At 40.6% G+C, this 17,029-nt stretch overlaps 1 protein-coding gene across 1 annotated transcript in view; it reads right to left on the bottom strand.

The window, feature by feature from the left end:
• AMPH (amphiphysin) overlaps positions 1–12,806 on the bottom strand; it is a gene marked incomplete at its 5' end in the record, with an annotated part of 57,639 nt that extends 44,833 nt beyond the window's left edge. Inside the window, 2 exons of the mRNA XM_010023463.1 lie at positions 2,672–2,726; positions 12,726–12,806. Of these exons, the coding sequence (XP_010021765.1) occupies positions 2,672–2,726; positions 12,726–12,806 (136 nt within the window). The remainder of the gene's footprint in view (positions 1–2,671; positions 2,727–12,725) is intronic.
• Between the last annotated feature and the right edge of the window lie 4,223 nt (positions 12,807–17,029).

Raw genomic sequence — 17,029 nt, 5'->3', positions numbered from 1 at the left:
ATGCAGATTGAGGTTTATACCTCCCCATCTGCACTAATGCTTGCAAAGAGCTCAGAAGGCAGAGAAGGTAAAGAACGGAAAGCTAATTTAAGGTTTTTCTTTAACAATTGGACCATAAAACTGTTCAAGTCACCTACAGCTCTCAAAAGCTTAAAAAATAAATCATGAAGTAGAGAACCCAGATACACGTTGCCAAGGAGACTGGAAGAGACAGAAGACTGAGCATGAGATGACTAAAGCTATGGGGGATAGTACACAGTCTCGTCAGTACAAACACCACTGATACACTGCAGATGTTAAACTATCATGTAGGTGAAATAAAACAGCACATGGAAGCCATTCACAAGTTCAACAGCTTTATGACCTAGTTCCTCTGAGACCTTGAGTAACCAGCAGTAAAGATCAAGATGCAGCTAAGATGATAATCACCTCTGAGCGACAAGAGTCTGAATACTGCAAGAATTCTTTTAAGGATGTGTGATACTAAACATCAAATTGTCAAGTCTATTAAAACGTCACGAGGTCATAAAAAGGCTCAGTTGACCATTTTTGGCTTAAATTATGCCTGGATCTTGTACTCCGAACTTCCAACATCCAGTCACTCAAAAGTCACACAGCAAAATTAAACTTCTCACTGGAGTTCACAGCATACCAGTTTCATAAAATGCTTTTTGTTGAAGAAGTTAGCTCTCTTGCCAGCTCCTGAAACCCTTTAAAATGAACTGCTTTTCTCACACCTGTGAGAGTACAAGAATGTCAAGTGAATTACTTCCCAGTGATATGATCGACCCTTTTCCCTGCCAAATGAGCCAGTGATGATAACGTGCCTCCAAGGCTGAGATGACCTAGGTAGAGAAATAGATGGGGGTTCCCGTGCTTTTGTGAATAGCCATAGCCATCCCAAAATCTTCAAGGAATAGCAACAAAGAGACTGTAGCAGTTGCTGCATTTGCTTCTGCCACCACCCAAAATCTGGAAAGGTCTTTGCCACTGCTGAGCTAGTCAACTCTGGGGAAGCCCCAGCCAGAGCTGCATATTGTGGACTGCTGCCTTGGGCTGTCCTCTCACTCCACAGCACTATGGATGCCCACTGGTGGCTTGTTGGCCTTGGAGAATAGTATTTTTAAGGCTTGTGAGCTGCTTATGGCTGGGTCTTTTTTAAGATAAAGACATGTTAATAGTAAGGAAGTTCAAATTATTTTGAAATATGGACTTACAGGCTGCAACAAGAGAAAGATGCTGAGCAGAAAAGCATGGCTAAAACTGCAAAATTCACACAACAAAAAACTGAAAATATGAAAACACCAAGTTAAAAATAAAATGGTGCAAAGACTAGCACACTAGGCAGTAAACCAGCAAAAGAACCACAAATGCACGCCACGAAAAGAAGAGAGGAAGAAAATGAAACATGGAGAGGAGGACTGTTGTCACCAACACGGAAATCAAAGCAGCATGTAAACAGTCAGCCTACATGAGAGAAAAGCCATCTGGTCAACAAACAAGTCTCATCACGCTGCTTCTGAGTATCCACCTGATAACGGGTGTGGGGAAGGGATAACTAAAAACCTGACAGTAAAATCAGCATCCAATGGGTCCCCAGAAATGACTGACGCTGAAATTGTCTTTAAGAACAAAAGACATAGTGCAAATTCCTACAAGGCAAAATATCCTTTGTGTGGTACAGGATTTTCCTTGCCCAGCCTATTCAGTACTTAATAGATAGTCAAAGACGTTAAGCTACTGCTTTACTCCCCATTATACAATTCCCATCAAAAAAAGCTTTCTTCCCTGCCTGTCAACAGCTGCTGAAGCTTTATTATGACTTCTAGGGATGTTATTACTCACTTGTAATGTTCTCCCTACTGGATTGCAGCTACATTAAAAATATAAACACATATATATATTTATCACGTATTTATACATTTACCTCAAGAAGCCATTACTGTCTGTCAGACAACTCATTCCCTTCCCTTTATCACATAGCCACCAAGTCCTCCAAAGAGAAGCAGCATAAGAAAGAGAACACCCTGCATATGGTGCTAAGTTGAATGTGCTGGATTTACAATTACACATGTGCAATAGGATTTAAATAGCTATTTACTTCATTTCTGATATTCTGATATTTAAATGCTGACCAGTGAGTGAGCTTCTGATACTTGGATTTTCAATGCAGTATTGAAAGAGATCACATTTGATGTTTAAACTTTAAAAGAGAAAAAAAATAATTAATTTAACAGTCAGAAATACATGAGAAATCACAGGGAGTGTGGTTTTGGATGGAGATCATCATCTAACTAGTAATACCCAGACATCTTACAGCTCTGGAGGTCAAGTAATCCCTTGCCTTGCATGGGGTATTTCATATTCTAGCATTTGCAAAGATGAGTTACAAGATGCAAACATTTTGTGGGTGCTCAAAATGCATGCAAAGTGAGAATGCAGGCAGCTGTCCTGCACACAAAGGACAGCCAAGGATGCATGCAAGACTATGCACATGAGTTGTCATTGAAGTGGCAGAACCCCTAGCAAGAGTCTAAAGAGTAGAAACGTGGACTACTAATAACAAAACCAGTATTACTTGTCTTTGTATACCTTAAAAAAACCCTACTAGCCTCAATCTTTCTAAAAAGAGTTTGGTTTATGCAAACAGGTAGTAAAACTGAAAAGTCACCTTTGATGGCTGCTAAATATGCTCTCAGTTCTCTCTGGAGTCTGGAACCCTCTGCCTGGAAAAGAAAAACCAAAGAACAAAACATCAAGGGAGTGGAAACAGATTTTGATTACATTTTACTCCTTAAAACATGCATACAGTATGTCAAACTTAACAACAAAAAGCAATTTCAGGAGCTATTTGATTAATCAGAAAAGGTGGCCTGGCCAACATGCTATGCAGAGTGTTCTCTCTAGGCTAAAATATCTGGGCTTTTTTAATCAGCATCTGCACAGGGAAGCACTCCAGGTCCATCTTATGGCCAAGGTCCAGTTCAAGTTAGCCTGGCCAATGTCCTAACCTGAAACACAGCAAGTTTAATCAAGAATGGTGCACTTCCACTGGGAACAACTTGGTAACTACTAAAACCCAATAGCATTCATTATTTTGTTTAGCTTGGCTAGTGCATCTTGCAGCCTGCTGTGAAATCTCAACTGTTTCTTTGGCAAATACATTTAAATGATCTTTCTTTATCTTACACCAACAGCCTTTGAAAAACTCAGAATAGATGAAACAAATTGAGTTGCTTTATCTCTGACTGTATCACAGGTTGGATTTGATAGCTTCTAGGATCTGCAATAACATCTTGCTACACTATAGCACTTTATTGATAAAAAAAGCTGTTGTCCGAGACACCTTCAATCACCTAAAGATTTTAGAAACACTCCATGTTTATGTGTTCCAAATATTCTTCAAATTATTTATCTAAGCAGCTGGGAACTACAGGAATATCAGCTTGCAATCACATTTTCCCACATACAACTACACCATATGGAAAAATCAGCTGTAAAATATGACTGACGACTTTGGAGTTTCTCTCATGTTCTTTATGTGAAAGCAAGAACCCAAAAAAGTGCATGTGTGAATACTTAGAAGGCAGAGTCTCAACTGGTATAAGCTTAAGTCAAAGGACTTCTGATGTCAGCAGAGGATTTGTCTCCAGCAACAGCAATGCTCAGAGGATTCAGACACATTGGATCATAAGAAACACAGGTCGAAAAGGTCTCTCTGTGGCTTAGAATCTACCTACCTGCAGCCACATTAAATCCAGATGGTGGTTCCCAAAAAATTCTCACTTGCCTCACCAGTACACACATTGCAATGGATATTACATCCATCAAACTCACTTGCCTCTCCCAGCTACACGAAGGGAACTAAAGGTCTTCAGGACTGGATCAAACCCCCCCAAATTGCAATGCACCGGAAGAAGAGAGCAACTGTTTTAAGGTCCTGGAAATATTAAAGAACTTAGAAGGTAAAAATGCCTGGCTGGGCTTAGAAAGCAGACTGAATTCACTTTATGGATTCAACAAACAGCAGGTTGCTTTTACATTAATCTGATCTGAAGCAAAACTCTGTTTTGAGCCTAAATCCATTCCTCAACTAAATTCTGAGCACAGGAATAGACGACCAGGGTGACATCTGAGGACCTGCTAAGTAACGGCAAGAACACAAAAGCATCCAGCCCACCGATGTGTCTGTGGTTTGGGACCATATTTAATGAAAGGAAACCCTTCCCTTGCCTTGGGATCAAAGCTGCTTACCAAAGCAGGGGCCAGACAGACACAGGTTGAGCAATCAGTGCATTAAACTGCAGGCTTAATTACTTACAACACAACACAAAGTTCTGAAAGCAGTGATAGCTTGATGAGGTGTCCGCTAAGAAAATACATAAATGTACATCCTAATTCTTGTTTAGTAAAAAGTACTACCCTAATTCATCATAACAACACATTTTATCACACTACATAACATGGTAGCATTCTAACACACTTCAGAAGCTGACTTTCTCTACTTCTTTCCGTGCTAGAATGGGCAGTGGGGAGATGACAGAAGATGTCTGCTTTCCACGGAGCAAGGCAGAACGTGAAAACACTGCCACAGGTAAGAGGAGATTGAACCCGGGGAAAGAATTTCTCACTCTTGGATCTGAAGAGGACTACCTGTAAACATGTGGCAGAAGTTCCCCTTTTATGTATGTCAGGTGGAGGATTCCTGGTACTCTGAGGAGTCACATGAAAGTATAGAAATCATCTTTCTAATTCATATCTTCTTCAGCCTGGACGCTTGTGGTGAAACCAGGACGTAGATATAACAACTTGATTCTTCATCACGGGCCAGTGGAATGGGTGCCTGTACCATAACAACTTCTCATTATTGAAAATTTATGATGTTTCAGGAGAAACAACTGCAGCTGGAAGGCTCAGAACCCTGTTAGCTGTCCTCGTGTCTGGTAAAAGGCCTATATTTACTCATACATGTGCCATTTTGTCACTAGGACTAACTCACACTCCACAACTGGCATGTTGGGGATACACACTGCTCGAACACTATGTTTATAACTGTACTGCTATGTAGTGTTACGCCTCGTACCCTAAACCACTCTGTGATCTATTGTGGTTGGTTAGCATCACATGTCATCAGCTGCCACTGCTCAGGAAAATACATAAGAAAAAGTCCAAGCAGTAAAATATGATGCAAATATTTTGCCATATGTGCTGTTATGATTTCTGACAATTCATTCCAAAAAATACTTTCAATGTGCATCTCCTTCAGGCAGGTTATTAACAGGTCACAAACCACTAAAATAGCTAAGCAGCATAGAGCCATGTGGGTTTCCCCTCAGTAGCAAATGTTGTACAACATGGGATATTAAAGCATCCATGGGCAAGGGCCAGCTCCCACTGAATTTGAGAGAGAAACCCTCAGTTTCAGTGGTGACAGAATTAACCTTTCTCTAAAATACCAGAAATAAAAACGTGCATTGAAAGTCCTCAGCCCCATGAACTCTGCAAAATGTGCCTCTGGTCTTACATACTCTGTTATAGTAAACTCACTATTAGTGAAGAGAGGTATTCTTTTACCAACTAACAGCCTAATCAATATTCACAGATGAAAATACTGCATTGCTGGCTCTGCATATCTTGCCAACTCTGACATAGAGGTTTTAAAACCCCCCATTTTAAAGACCGCCACATATTTAATATTGCCCATTCTCGATGTTTACTGATACACTCTTTTTTTCTGGTCTATCAGATGGAAGCATCTGGTGGCTCTGAAATGACTGCTACAAATATCTTCATTAAGACCATCAATTTTGTTAATTGAAATGCAGCTTCTTGAAGGAAAATGAAAAATAGGTGTCATTTTGCAGATGTTGTGTTCCTCTGAAATGAGATTTCCCAAGACAGCATTGATGATTCCTTTATCATTTCATAATTTCTTTTATTAATTCTCCATGAGGCAGCAAAATGAGTCAGAGTATCATAATATGCAAGAAAATTCCAGAGACAAATCCCAAAACAGTACTCTTAATAGCAAACTTTTCACAGTCAGGTTGTTAGATAAGCGCAGGCATGTTCTCACCAGACTCCAGCATCAGAAATTGGTGCTCTTAGCTCACCTGGTCAAACTCAACAGAAGAGCAAGGGAGGCAGGCTAACAACCCAAAACAACATTCCTCATTGGGAAAACCAACACAGCTCTCCACAGAGATGTCCTAAACAACTTGTTGCTCTGAACACCAGAGGCAGTGTCAGATCCCCATTTCTACTCTCTGGTCTTATTACAAGGTCAGTATTACATAGCCAGTAAAGACACACACACAGAGTTTGATGAGGATGCTCAGTGTTAAAGGAGTGTGTCATCTAGAGCCACAGGTCTTACACACCCTTACAGCAGCATTAAGCCTTTTCAGTAGTACTGATTCTTGTGCATGTGTGGTTTCAGTTCTCTTTTCAAATCACAGTATTTAAGCATATCTTAGCACTGGAATTAAGACAAAGAGAGCCACAGCCCTGTGGGCTGTACGATTGACAAGACCTACAAAAGCCTAATGACTAAAATAACAAAAAAACATGGTTTGTGTCTTACCAGCTTTTGCTCCCTGATGCACTAGAAAAATCGTTGCTTCCGCTCAGAAATTAAAGGCCACCTTGCCTCCACAGAAGCTGGAATCAGATAACCTATTTGCCAGGCATCATTTAGTCACAGCTTTCCAGGCAGAAGAGTTTGATCTTTCTATCATGTCACATACAGGATGTAAACACAATACATCTTTTCAGGAAAGGTCAGCACAGCATGTGCTTGATACCAAAGCCAAATAAATCACTCCACTTCAGTGAGAGTCAAGAGCACTGTCAATGCTGAACCTGGAGCACTGGTTAATTAATAACCTGCCCCACAGAAATGCAAACCATATTATAATTCATGCAGCTCTAAGTCTAATAGTGGAATTTTGGCATTCCATCACTAAACCATCAGGGAAATAGCTCAGAAGAAAGCATGTCCAGTACCACCTGGAAGACATCCTTTATTGCAGTGAGCAGTTATTAGCTGCCCTGTAAAGCTGCACCATCTCTCTGTTCACAAACACTTCAGGTAGTGTTTACTGGTAGGTGTTTCAGGGAACTCGAAAGTATATATACAAAGGACTAATACATGAAGTAAAGCTTAACAAAATAAGAGGCTATTGGGACAAATCCATAATTCAGTATGAAATGTATCTGCATACCAGAGTACCTACTTAAGCATTTCTCAGTCTCTTTCCTAAAACCACCTCCCAAATTTGGGATTCTTTTGAAAAAGAAATAGATTTCTTCTTTTCTTTTTCTACAAGCTCTAACAGACTTGGGTTTGAATTATTTGTCTAGTACATCACTTTAAAAAAATCCAGGTTTGCACCTTCCTCTGGAAACACAGAGCTTCTTGGCATCCCGCTACCTACCAGGACAGCACCAAATTTGTGGTCCTGCCACTAAGAAAGCTCAAGAGTGAGAATTCCATCATTCTAGTTAAGTAACCTGATGATTTGAACTAAACTGCATCAAAACAACAGGATCCTCAGACTATTCAGTCTAAGCCAAAATGTGTGAACTCTAAAGGTACAAATCAGCGAGCTCTGCCTTGTTTTAGTAGTGACACCCAGTAGCCAGGTGAGAAAGCTCTCTGCCTGCACTGATGCTTAACTATCCCGTTAACTGCTCTGTTTCAGATGAGGACTGACTAGAAAACACTCAGCACCTTCCTTAAATGAAATTCCAACCTTCTTGCCTCACAACTAAACCTCTCCCTCCCCAAGCTAGGATCTTACCTTCATATCTATTACATCCTCCTGCAAGCTTACTCATGTTCTCTAAGTAGGGTCCAGACTAACATTTTTAAGGAAAACCTGGGATGTGCAAAGACAAGTGCAGAGTCTATAAGTCTATGGCTAAAAGTGACATACACATACTAAATGTTGAGCTAGACTTTCTGAACATGTACTTGGCCTACAGCTGCATATCTATAACTATATTCTTAAATAACATATAAGCCTGTATTAACAGTTCTGGTAGAAAACTGTCCAGAACTGTTTGTTGTGACCCTCATCACATCCAAACTGTGTGGTAAATCCCAAAGCTGGGCTATGTTGTCTATCCTCAAAGAGCTCCTGAAGAAACACATACCAATCTGCCTTAAAAATAGCCAGAAATAACTTGACCATTCAATTGTATTGCCTGGGAGAAAGCAATTAGCACAATTTCTAAAGCTGCAGAGGCATAATAGTTTATATCCAAAGAGCAATCAAAACCAGTCCAGTGTGACAATGGTTTAGACTTTAGTTTTGAAGCAATCAATAGGTAGAATCAAAAAAGCAAAACATTTGATCAGCCACTCTCTCCTTTGAAGCAAGGAATTAGTTGGAACGTATCTGGGATATTCCTGTAGAGACAATTGTGTAGCATAAAACACAGGGCTTCACCTTCCTGGGTATCCTGCCTGACTGGAATTTAATGAAATTGAGATGAGATTTAATGGTACATTATGTTTCTTCTTGTCTTGGTAAAAAAGACCCCTCAGACATAAGATAATTATTAAACACACATTTCAGAACAAACGGGTAATCAGCAGATAAAACTTTCCCATAGACCCCAAAATACTTTGCACAGTATTGCTTGTATTTGGATGCCTGTCAGATGCAATCTCCCTGAATGCAAACACTTCTTGGGTCACAGAAAAAAGCTCCATCCTGCTAGTCTATATTGTGTTTTCCTGTGTCAAATTTACTTCAGAGTTATCTATCGGGGACAGCATTTCGCATCACTTCTGTTTAGCAAAGGAGTCTCCCATGAACAGAGCTGTATTGAACCAACAATGTGTTGCAGATTAACAAGTATCAAGAATCTCCTGCAGTTCAGTGTAACACTGAATGTGTCGCAGTGAGAGATGCCATGAGGTGCTCAAATGGACCACAAAGCCAGGAGGTGTGATACAGAACTGTGGCCAAAGCCATGGACTTGTTTGGAGCAACATCTGGGGGCCAGGTGGGACAACACGAGACACATCTGGTGCCTGTGTGTAGCTGGTGAATCCCATCTTGGTTATCACAACTCATGAATAAATTTGAAGAAATCAGTAGCACATCTGATGCAAAACCAGCACTTCAATAAATGTTAATTTTCTCACAGAACAATTATAAGACGATGTTGTGCCACAGCTGTAAGGCAGCTAAGCTTGTGTGAAATGAAGATCTGACCAGGATAAACCTTTTCAGAAGTCCTAACAATAGGACCCAAGGAACAGCTTTTACTGTGAGGCACACATTAAATAGTCCACAGAATCAAGTTCTGCTTACTCAACAACAGCAAAAAAAAGGCTCTCCATTTTCATCTAGTTCTATGAACTAGCAACAACAGCACTTGACATTTTGCTTTATTCTGACAACATGCCATGGGCAGCTGATTTCGTAGTAGCAACTGCTAGATCTCTGCGTGTACACACAGAGTACATAATTTCAATGGTTTTAAACATTAAGATATATTTTAACTGTAGTCTGTAAAATAAGTCTCGTAACTACATATGGAAAAATAATGAGGGGTAAATATGCATAGACATGAAATAGAATACTGAACCCTTACAAAAATGAAGCAAGCACTTTGAGTCACTTGGGGATAAGGGAATTGCTTCTTTATTTCCTGTTAAAACTAGAAAGTATAAGATGCAGTTGCTTGAACGAGGGAATAGAGATGAAGTTTCAGGTAAATCCCTGATGGACTTGATATTTTCACAGTTGAAAGAACTATGCAGGGATTGCCTTTTTTTTTACTCCCTCTCTGAACTTCAGGGTTGATTCAGAAGCTGAGCATATCCACAATTAGCTGTGCAGAGAGAAATGCTTAAGCCTCAAGAAATTTCTGGCAAGACACTCAAAATCTGTGTCATAGAGTGTCATATGCGAGTTTATATATGTCTTGTGTGTTCCATGAGTTTTGAATCAGAGTGGCAATTCTCAATTTACGCATTAAGCAGAAGGTGCATAACAGCTGTATTCACTGTTAAAAATGGCAATGTTTTTACTCATGGTTTCAGCTGCAGCAGCTTACTGCTTTTGACAGGGCTCTGCAAAGCCACTGTGCTCTGTTCTCTCCAGACATAGGATGACTCAGTTTCTCCATGGTGATTCATCTGGGTAATTCAACTCCGGGTAGTCAAGTCCAGAAGGGGCTTTAATCCAGCTGTATTCATAAAGAGATGGGAATGAATCGCTGGGGAGTCTAAATGAGCTTTTCCTACAGATATATCTGCTGGACATATCCTTACACACAGGCTTCTGCCAAGGTTGGTACGTACCCGCCATGCAATCTGCTATTCAGGCAAGTGAAGATTTCAGTTTTCCACTAACCTGCTTCCCAGGTAATAAGCACTGTGCTCTCTCTATAGCCTTTCACTGAGCTGAACTGGGAGTCCTCATTTTTTATCTTTCAAGAGTATTAATAAAAAGATCATTGTATATTTAAGATCAGTTGACCTCCTAAGTGTTGCAGGCTCAATAAGGTAGAAACCAAAGAAAAATAGACCAGTGTGTCTCATTTGGTGTGCCAGCACACCTAGCCTCATCCATATGTGTCCCTCAAGAGAGTTGTAGTAGGTCCCTCTGCACTCACTCTTCCCTACCAAACTCCTCCTCTGGCCCCAAGTCATATCTGCATCTGGAGTTAGCATCATGCAGCTCCTGAAGGGTCTTTGACTGTTTATTACTGCCTCTCTATACATCAAAGCAGGAGGAAATAAGAAGGGAGCAATGCTAAGATCCTCCTTAGCTCTTAGCAAGACTTTCAGCTGAGAATCACCATTACAGAAAATTTTTGGTAAAGGACAGAAAGTACAAACACTTGAGACATAATTCTGCTTAAAAAGAATTTTTTATCTTTTTTTTTTTGTTAAATTTCATTCGGAATTTTTAGCTAAAAAAAAAAAATCTCATAAAACACTTTCTTCATGTGGATATTCCAGCTGTTCCTTCTGCACCAAATAAAGAGCCTTACAGATGCACCTTATTACTAGTAACACAGTTACTAGCTGTGCAAACAGCTGGGATATTGACAGCAAGGATAAGCTGCAACATAAGGACAATCAATAAGAATTGCTCCATTGATATCCTAGCATACTTGGAACAGAAGGGGAACACAGGGGAAAAAGTAACATCTCTGCATGGTTTCAAAGCTTCTTGAGTGCTTCTTCTTCAGGCCTATTAAATCCCACCATATTCAGGACCTCAAAAACTTTGAGGGAGTAACCACCCTCCTCAGAGAAACAGATTCTTTTACTTCCCATCATTTTCATCTTTGAGGAAGAGTGAGGATTTACACAGCAGCCTCGTGGCTCCTGAAACCTCCCTCCCTTCTACACAGAGAGGAAAATAAAGGCTAAATGACCAGGAGATGCAAGAGTTAACAAGCATCCCAGCAGTCAGGATGCAGGGTTTGTGTTTACATGGGAAGGACAGAAGTGCATGTGCTAGACAGGACTGATTCAGGACAGAAATTGCAAACACTGACATAAGCTAATTTTTACACTGTGTAAGATGTGTGGGAGTAGTTCTCTCACCCTCCAGTGTCTTTCTGTATGAGCTCTACCTGATAGCTCACCAAGACGACAGATACCTCAGTTCATACTTACATAACAAGCTATTTTCTCAGTGGCATTAATGCACCTCATGGTAGGCATTAATTTGTACCAGAAAACTACTATATAATTAATTGCAATTAATCATCTTGGAGCCAAAAATCTGTCCAACAAAGCAAGGAATAATTGAGGTTAGAATTTAGGATTGTATTGGGAGTAGGTCATAAACTCTTCGGGGCACCTTTGTTTTCATATGTTGTTTTTACAACATTAAGAGTAATTGAGCTCTGCTCCCCAGTAGTGCTTCATCAGCATTGCCACCACAGCCCCCTGCACTGACAGGGAGCCTAACACCACACAGCAGTCTGAAACTATTCATCTATGCACTTTGTATAAATCCTGCATATTATATACCACTGCTAAGGGAGTGGGGCTTGTTCAGACTGGAGAAGAGAAGGCTCTGGGGAGACCTTAGAGCAGCTTCCAGTGCCTAGAGGGGCCAACGAGAGACCTGGAAAGGAGCTTATGACAAGGGCCTGTAGGGACAGGATAAGGAGCAATGGCTTTAACCCGACAGAGGGGAGACTGAGATGAGCTCTTAGGCAGAAGCTCTTCCCTGTGAGGGTGCTGAGGCGCTGGCACAGGGTGCCCAGAGAAGCTGTGGCTGCCCCATCCCTGGCAGTGTTCAAGGCCAGGTTGGACACAGGGGCTTGGAGCAACCTGCTCTAGTGGAAGGGGGTTGGAACTGGATGAGCCTTAAGGTCCCTTCCAACCCAAAACATTCTACGATTCTTTGTAAGAAGGCAAATACAAAGCTGCTTTTAGTTGAGGTTGGGCTCTATTCTCAATTATGCTGTTGAAAATGCGCTGTCACTCATCTGATCCCAAGTGGCTCAAGCATGATGGTGTTGGACATGAGCACGATACGTACTTCTATTATGAGCACATTTCTTAGCCCTCTGCATGCACAAATCCAACTGTTCTTTCTGTTCAAAAATAGCAGAACAAAATGTTATATCCCTCAAGAAATCTTACCTGTCACTCACTAACACTTTCTTCAAAATCGGAAGGTTCAAATAATCTGCATTCTTCTTAAGTCACAATTAAAGAAACTGAAAAAGTAACTGACCTCTTGCCGTTTGAAATTTTGAACATATTCTTCAAACTGTTCATCTTTTGTTTCATCTGCTTTTCCTAGTTTCTGAAGTACCTACATGGAAAAGAAAAAGGAATAATTAAAAACGCGTTTCACAAAGCAAAACCACTGCTGCTTTCAACGCTTCTGTTCCTGCAATTAAGGCTTCAATAGCATGTTCTTTTTGGGGTGTTGCATGCACCACTGTTTCTGAAGTTCACACAGGAACCATTTTGTCAAAATAAAAAGGGATAAAACCAGAAGTATGGTGTGTGTGTGTGGAAATACACTTCAAAGCACAGAGTCCCTGGGGATATGTGGAAGTTTTTAATGAAGCAACTTTTCTTTTAACAAAGAATCCCAGATTTTCAAAGCAGGGAATACTGAGAGAAATTTGCTGGCACTGCAAGTTGTCCTACTCTTCAGACAGAGAAAGAAAAATAGAAATCAAATTTCATTACGTTTTTCTTCTGTTGATAGTTCATTACATCAAATGGTATTAACATTATCGTTATCCACATTATTTTCAACATAAAGCCATAGAGAGTAAAGAACTGTGAGGCTGCATGAGAAACTGTTACAGCTGATGCTTATTTAAAACTTCTGTTGGTGTTCATTTTATTCCCCTCATTAATTCAGAAGTAGGTTTTCATCCACTGGGTAATAAATATACTCCAATATATCAGCAGTATGGGCTATTCCTGTGATAGCAATCTCAAAAGCCATTTGACAGAGCTACACTTTACACTGGTTTTAACTACCATAAAGGCATTTCATTATTACATCTAGGCACTATCCATTCATTTTAATACTGAAGACCTACACGTAGCTGCAAATAGGCCTCACCCTGCTTATCAGGCAACTCCTAAATCTTTGTGGAGTACTTGCATGGAGGATGAGCCATCTCACACAGATTTCTTTCCCATGACAAACTGTCCAAACTTTACATTTTCACAGGAGAAAACAAACAAATGAAAAAACTCCATAAAACAGAAACAGTAGCAAGTAACTGCTACTGCTCCTGTGAATAAAGATGTAAATATGATCACCTATTCTTCTCAAAACAAAGAAACAAAGACTGTACAGCTCCAGCCCTGACATATTCTCTCTCCAACAACCTGCCTCTCCTAACCCCAGCCAGCCCCATACCATAAAACCAGGCCACAGTGGAAAAAGGAGGTCAAGATGATCACGAAGGTGATGCAGTGTTCACCTGTGGACCTGGCATGTGGCACTTCAAGGACGTTCTGATGTATTTACAGCAAAAAGACAAAGAATGACATCAGAGAGGAGAAAAGACAAAGACCAGTCTTTTGCTGCTGATAGCTATGTTCTAGCTTTTCATTTTCTCGTCTCATTTGTGCATTTTGGGTTGCTTTTAAGCCTGCTGACTAGTCCCAAAGACCTCATACACTCCCATCACCATAAATATTCATAAAATATTTAAAAGTACCACAGATGGTTTTACAGAGGAATCATTTAACTTAACATCTCAAATCATCACAGGCCTTCACATTGCTCTTTGTCACCAGTGAGCCAGTCTGCCCCCGACTGTGGCCTGACTTTGATCCTCACCAGGTGGCATGTGGATTCTCTGAAAATCCAACACTTCCCTTTCGAAGAGACGGCTGCCAAGTAAGCCTCCTGCCCACACAATACATTCAAATCACGTTCACAGGAACAAGTAGCAGGCACTTGTGACATTCACTGTTGCCCGAGTGATTCATAACATACGTAACAAACCACGGCAAGAAACGTCATGATAAAGACTTTTTCCCAAAACACCAATGGCACACGTCCGTGTCTCCAGATGTGCACTCAGGCCCAATAGCACAAGGCTCAGAAGGGAACAACCTACCTCTTACAGCATCTACCTCCTATGGTGTGGGGTTTTATTTCATCCTATCCCCACCTTTCAATTTCCCTCCAATTACCTGAACTGAGACTAAGATACAGTGTTCAAATTTGGCCTCTGCAAACACCAATCCTAATCTTAATCCAGGGTTACATTAAAGAGCCATTAATAACATAGCTTCCCAATTTTCCTAATCCTAACCCAAACCAGAACTATAGGTATGTGCCACAGTTGGAAGCAGCCTGCAGCCCATGCCATACCTACAGATAACTGTACATATAACACACTCCTTTCCTAAATACAACCCTAATACAATCCTAAACACCATTCCATCTAGAAACTGCAGGGCAGGCTAGGACTAGAATAAACTGCTCCTCACTGTCCCTTTAGATCCCATCCATATAGCCCCATGGACCACTGAACATGTAGCTCAGCCTTTCACAAGCAACCTAATTGTAACCACAACTTTACCACTGGCAGTCTAAACAGAGAGGAGACCAGACTGAAGGTAAGTAAGTCTTAGAAACTGATCTACCTTTCAGCACTTCTGTATCTAAGTGGAAGTCTCTGGTCAACAGATGTCTACAGTTCGTAGTTTATTGTTGCTCTGTTTGGTCACCACCTATAGGGTGTCTTTGGGGTAGGATTAAGGCCAGATGAAGGCTTGTGTACACTACACATGGGTTCCTCTAACGCCAACCTTCTTGAGGACAGGCTGAAGTAAATTTTAGACACATCGTTCATCTCGTTATACAGAGTACCTGGGTCAAGATTAGAGTTAGGGTCTGGTTTAGGGCTAGGTTTAGGCAAAGGCAAGTAGAGATCCTACTAGCATTAGGTTTAGATACTGGTCAGGAGAAAAATGGACTTAGAACACCCACGTTACTCAAAAGCATCTGACACCTTAAAGGTAAAATGAAAGCTGTGCTCAGGAGGAGGCAGTGCCTAACCTCCCTCTTAGGCCTCAGTTCAACCACCCTTCTAGATAAGGATTAGATTTAATGACAGGAATAGCTCAGTTTATTGGTGGCCCCTGAGGACAGGAGAAGGGTAGATGGACAATGTTTTACAAAAGCCTTGGAGTGCTCTACTGTGTGCCAAAGACAGGAGATGTGGACGGCTAACTGGCTAATATTTTAGGTCCATGCGGTAGGTAACCCACATTGTGGAGCTGAATTCAGGCATTAGAAAGAGCAGAGGAACCAAACCTGCTGCTGAACATACAGTGGTCTGCAGGGCTCAAGTGAGGACTGGACTCAGAAGGCAGGTGGCTAACATCTTTTTTTCTTGGTTGCCAATACAGGGAAATGACATTTAGCATTAGGGTTAAGAACACAGATGTCCATCAATGTGTATGAACTGCCTGTACGATTTAAAATTAAATGATTTTTAAAAAAATCAGACATGAACTGAATCTCAAGCAACATTCCACAGCCAAGTATTCTGCAGTCTCCTGAAGACTGTATAAAATAGCTGGTGAACATGATTACCCTATCCAAAAAGGAAAAAGGTAAAGCGCTACCCCATTTCTTATAGTTAGACTAAATCAGCCTCTAGTAACTTCTCTTCAAATGCCCTAAGAAAACCCCAAAACATGACCCCCTTTCTCCCCCCAGAAAACAGCCCAGCTGCTTTATTTTTTCTTAAATACTGTGGTCTCCAAACGTACTGTTTTATAATGTGCTTAATACACTGAATTATGTTAAGGATCTAAAACGAACAGCAGTGTTGACCCAGCATGTTGCTAAGAACTAAATAATATGAACTAAATAATTAAGATCAATTAGCATTGAGAATGACGTAAAAGCTGAATTTGATCTGATGGTAAACATAGATGCTGTTGAGTGAATACATGTAGAGAGGAATTGTCTGGCAATGTTGTACTGGGATAAATAAATGACGAATTCTACACAAACACATAAAAGTGTAAGGATATCAAGCATGTCTGGTATCATTCATAAGTGGCATTAAGAGTACATGTCTAGAGACAAAATGCAAGAACATTTCCATTAGGGAATGCTTCATCTTCAATAAACCTTTTTGGAAGATGTAATACTAAACTATTCCCCTTTAGTCTTCTAAGTGCCTTCAATTACCAAAGAATACGTTTCAGTTCTATGAGGAGCTGAAGTATTCAGAAGAAAAAGCCAGTAAACTTGCTGATCTTGAATCCAAATGATCAATTTCACAATGACTGTGATGGGAACATTGTTAAGGGTCTACAACATGCCAAAGAAAGGAAACTAATGTAACAGGAAAAATTACAGATGAGTTTGAGTAAGCTTGATTATACTGAAAACTCTTGCCTTGTGGCAAGGATGCCAGTGTTGTAATAGCCGACGAGACTCCCACCCTGACAGGCCCGCCCAGCTTCCCCTAAAAGTTTCTGAGAACATGGCAATTCAAAGAAAAAAGAAAAATAATTTATAAGGAAACTGATTCT

The sequence above is a fragment of the Nestor notabilis genome, unplaced genomic scaffold (assembly GCF_000696875.1).
Source record: "Nestor notabilis isolate BGI_N333 unplaced genomic scaffold, ASM69687v1 scaffold2701, whole genome shotgun sequence".
NCBI lineage: Eukaryota > Metazoa > Chordata > Aves > Psittaciformes > Psittacidae > Nestor > Nestor notabilis.
Note: the sequence above shows the minus strand (reverse complement) of the source record. Positions and strands in the feature narration are given on the sequence as shown.